At 41.5% G+C, this 4,410-nt stretch overlaps 1 protein-coding gene across 1 annotated transcript; it reads left to right on the top strand.

The window, feature by feature from the left end:
• The first annotated feature begins 753 nt into the window (after positions 1–753).
• On the top strand, positions 754–4,098 carry wfikkn2b (WAP, follistatin/kazal, immunoglobulin, kunitz and netrin domain containing 2b). Its single transcript, XM_027177693.2, has 2 exons — positions 754–1,273; positions 1,786–4,098. Exons 1-2 carry the CDS (start codon positions 1,100–1,102, stop codon positions 3,283–3,285), a joined length of 1,674 nt encoding a protein of 557 aa, XP_027033494.2. The 5' UTR covers positions 754–1,099; the 3' UTR covers positions 3,286–4,098.
• The last annotated feature ends 312 nt before the right edge of the window (positions 4,099–4,410 follow it).

Genomic DNA, 4,410 nt, shown 5'->3' with positions numbered 1-4,410 from the left:
ATGAACAAATTTCCTTTGTTTTTGTACTGTTACAAATGAACCATGTTGATATCTGAAATGCTACTATTGATATTTAGCCTAATTTGGTTTAAATTGCTTTTAAAATTAACACATAATTCAAACTACTGAGTTGTAGAACAAAAAAGGTTGTTTTTTTGTTTTTTTTGGGGGGGTTTTTTTGGTTGAGAGATTGTGATTTCAAATCTTTACATTTCCAAAGTTACTGTGTGGTTAGGAGTGTAGGACAGAAAAACTAGCTATGGTGTCTGGGTAGGAGCTCATGTATGTGGGAGAGCAGCAATTTAGAAAGATACCTTCACATGTCTCAGAGGAATCACATGATAGCCTTTGCCATGACATAGGCGAGACCTAGCTAGTGGCTGGGAATTGACACAAGACCAAATTGGGTGGAAAAAAATAGTAAATTTGAAAATTTTATAATGATATATGGACAAGTGAGGCAGATGATGCTAACAAAGATGTTAACACAGAGGTTCAGAAAGAGTGTCACCTTGTTGCTTACCTTTTCTACTCTTTTTTTTTTTCATCTCACCCACCAGGACCCAGGACAATCACCTAATGAACATAAATGAACAGTTAAAGTGAGATTTAACCAAAAACCAGGCACTTGAAGTGAAAAGGAAACCAGAATTATTGACACCCTCCTTGGTGCTGTAGAAGGCGCACGAGTTTGGCACATCTCAGGTTTCCCTCTGAAGGGTTAACACAGGCTTCAGGCGTTTCTCACACAAGGCAGGTATCCCAGTACCAACCCCAACTTATCGGATGTTTTTAAAGCCTCTATAATAAACCTCGAAGTAATTCATAACTGTCCTGTGCGCGTAACGGCGAGATCCCGTGTCCAAGCCTGTAACAAGTCGGATTCGGTTCCACTCGGTATTACAATAGGGTATAAATACCAGGGACGTCAAACTTCCTTCTCTACACGCTTCAATCGATCAGATCCTCCTGCGTTCAGCCTGCGCTTCTGACTGGGATATTTGGCACATATTTGAAAGTGCTGGTGTATCTTTTTAATTCGCATCACAGAAACTCAACAGGTCTTCGTTTAACGTGAATAACTAACTCGTATACAAAGATGCGTCGCTGGATATTTTTGTTTTTGGCCGGTGAGTTGGTTATGTTACGCGTAAAAGGCATGGCTTTGCAGAAAGCTGCGTACTCGCACGCAGGTCTGTGTCCTAACGATGTGAACCCCAACCTGTGGGTGGACGCAATGAGCACCTGCACCCGTGAGTGCGACACCGACCAGGTGAGTTTCTTTGTTGCATTGCTGAAACTTGCAACCAAGAGCTTCCCTTTCAGAACGGCATCCATGTACAGTACCGGACCTTTAGGACCATTAACCATCCAAAGAAGCAGTTCTTAAAAATACAAAAGGTTCTAAAACAATGTTCTAACACAGAAATATGCAGATACTAACAACTTCAGAGCTGATTTCAGATGCTAACTGTTCTTTAAAAGCTTCTTCTGGGAAATGATGGTCGGTCATTCAATATATTGAAGGAATAATTTTGATGATCATAGAACCAATACACTTCTCTAAATTAAAGTATTATTGTCATGTAATAAAAATATTACAATACAATTAGTGGAAGTGCAATCACTGAATATAATAATAATAATAATAATAATAATAATAATAATAATAATAATAATAATAATAATGATAATAATGGGTTCAACAGAGTAAAATAAAGAAAGAAAATAATTGCAAAAGTGAATTTTAAAACAATTAAATGTCTGGTTATGCTGTTTGTTTAGGAATGCGAGGCATTTGAAAAGTGCTGCTCAAATGTTTGTGGGAGCAGGAGCTGTGTAGCCGCCCGCTATATGGATGCGACAGCGAAGAAGGGAACTGGCAGCATACCCAACGAGGCATCCTGTGACAAGTTTATGTGCACTCAGCAGGGCTCCGAGTGCCACATCTGGAATGGTCAACCCACATGCAAGTGCAGAGATCGCTGTGAAAAGGAGCCACATTTCACCTGTGCTTCTGACGGGATGACCTACTACAACAAGTGTTACATGGATGCTGAAGCCTGCTCCAAAGGCATCTCCCTGTCTGTAGTCACCTGCAGGTCCCACCCTGTAAACACTAGTCCTCTACCTCCAGGAACCACTGCCCTCCCAACAACCACCTTACTGCTCACCACCCTACTAGTGGTGCAGCCTCCAGTCATAACTGGGAGCCCAGTGGAACAGTCAGTGTTTGTGGGCGATACAGCCAGCTTCACATGTGATGTGAGTGGCTGGCCAAAACCTGAGATCACCTGGGAGAAACAGCTGGAGGGAAAAGAGAACATTGTTATGAAACCCAATCATGTGCTGGGAAATGTGGTTGTGACTAATATTGGACAGCTAGTGATCTACAGCGCACAGCTAGACGACATCGGTGTCTACACCTGCACAGCTACAAACTCAGGTGGTTCAATCCAAGCCCATTTTCCACTCTCTGTGAAACCGAGAGACCCAGCTGAGGAGGAGAAGCCAAAGAATCTGCCTCCTTTCCCTGCTGAGGAATGCATGACGGAGCCAGACACTGGTGACTGTGGTGGGGAAAAGTTGAGTTGGTACTATGACAGCAAGCGGAACAGCTGCTTCACATTCACCTACCGTAACTGCAATCAGAACCAGAACCACTTTAACACCTTTGACTCCTGCATGCTGTCCTGCCAGGCTGAACTGCCCGCCCCATGCGGTCTTCCCAGCCTTCAGGGCCCCTGTAAGTTCTATAAGCCACGCTGGGCTTACAGCAGCACCTTTAATCAGTGCCAACCCTTTATTTATGGGGGTTGTGGAGGTAATGACAATAACTTTGAAACCAAAGAGGCATGCGAGGACTTGTGCCCTTATCCAAAGAACCATCGCTGCAAGCCATGCAAATCACAGCACAAGATGGTGTCCAGCTTTTGCAAAAGTGACTTTGTGATATTGGGACACATGACAGAGCTGACAGAAGAGGAAGGCTTAGGCCGGGCACAGATCAATGTGGATGAGATCCTTAAGGATGAGAAGATGGGGCTTAAGTTCATGCAGAATGAACCCTTGGAGGTGACATTGCAGAACATGGACTGGAACTGCCCGTGTCCCAACGTCACTACCTCAGATGGTCAGATCATCATCATGGGTGATGTGTACAACGGAATGGCCGTGCTCCAGCCAGATAGCTTTGTCAGCCAGTTCAGTGTGCGACGGCTCCGCAGGCTGCGCGAGGTGATCAATAAAAACACATGCGAAATTCTGAAAGAGTTCAGGGAATAGGGCAGTCCTCTTAGCCCAAGATGACTGCTATTCTTTTGAAAACTCAAATGACCAATGACTTTTATCAATGTAAAAACTATGCAAAGTAAATGATTTTTTTCCCTTCGGTTTCCTAACTTACTATACTGTTGATTTAATTTTCTTTCTTTTTTCCTTTTGTTTATTATATACAGTACTCTTGTATATGAGTAGTGAGTCATCTGACATCCACAAAATTCCAGGCCAGTTAAGATGTTTGCTTTGATAAGGTTGTATATACAGTACGAGACACAGCTGTTCACCCATGAGACAGTGTCAACTTTCAACGTCTTCATAGGAAACCTGCTAAAATGCCTCTTAGGTTAAAGTGAAAGAACACATTTGTAGGCATAGGAAGCATTAATCAGACCCATCTGGTAGGCCAAATCCCAGCACACACACACTGTACTCTTGCTTCAAAAGGAACATCATGCCTACCTTATAAAGTGGTTCATTCAAGGATGATTAATTTCTTGCCTGATTCTCTAATTTATCATTGGAGGTTAAGGACATGTCTCGATAAAACTGTTGTAATATACTGTAGGATACACATGAATAAGTTGTATTATATTTACTCTGAAGTTCTGTTTTAAAGCTTGTTAAAACAGATATATCTGGATTCTATACCACTCGCATTTCTGTTACGATGAACGTTTGATGTACAGGTAGAATTTTTAGCGAGGACAATCTTGAAGTGATTTTGTTTTCCTTTATTTATTTTAACATATTTTGTTCCCACCTAACATTATCATTTTCTGTAAGCATGTCCATATTTTTTAAATAATTTGGAATCATATTTGTAAAGATGTCAAAATGGCACTGAATAAATAAATAAGACTTATAGTCTGAGTATTATCATTTTTGCCGCAGTGCATCACTGAATTTGTAGCGATTCGGTGAAATGATGCACCAACAATGTCTGTACATTACTCCGAAGCCAGATCAGTGGCATGTAAAACATTGTAGTAACTCTCTCTCTCTCTCTCTCTCTCTCTCTCTCTCTCTCTCTCTCTCTCTCTCTCTCTCTCTCTCTCTCTCTCTCTCTCTCTCTCATATATTACAAATTACAAATGAATTAAATCAAATGAATCTCAGTGTAATGCTAGG

The sequence above is a fragment of the Tachysurus fulvidraco genome, chromosome 8 (assembly GCF_022655615.1).
Source record: "Tachysurus fulvidraco isolate hzauxx_2018 chromosome 8, HZAU_PFXX_2.0, whole genome shotgun sequence".
NCBI classification, from domain to species: domain Eukaryota; kingdom Metazoa; phylum Chordata; class Actinopteri; order Siluriformes; family Bagridae; genus Tachysurus; species Tachysurus fulvidraco.
This window is presented reverse-complemented; position numbering and strand designations above follow the sequence as displayed.

What these genes read in the sequence shown, in the direction of transcription:
- wfikkn2b (XM_027177693.2), top strand. Translation starts at nt 1,100, where the DNA reads ATGCGTCGCTGGATATTTTTGTTTTTGGCCGGTGAGTTGGTTATGTTA. An exon ending in GTGAGTGCGACACCGACCAG is followed by an intron (nt 1,274 to 1,785) that starts GTGAGTTTCTTT and finishes CTGTTTGTTTAG; the next exon opens with GAATGCGAGGCATTTGAAAA.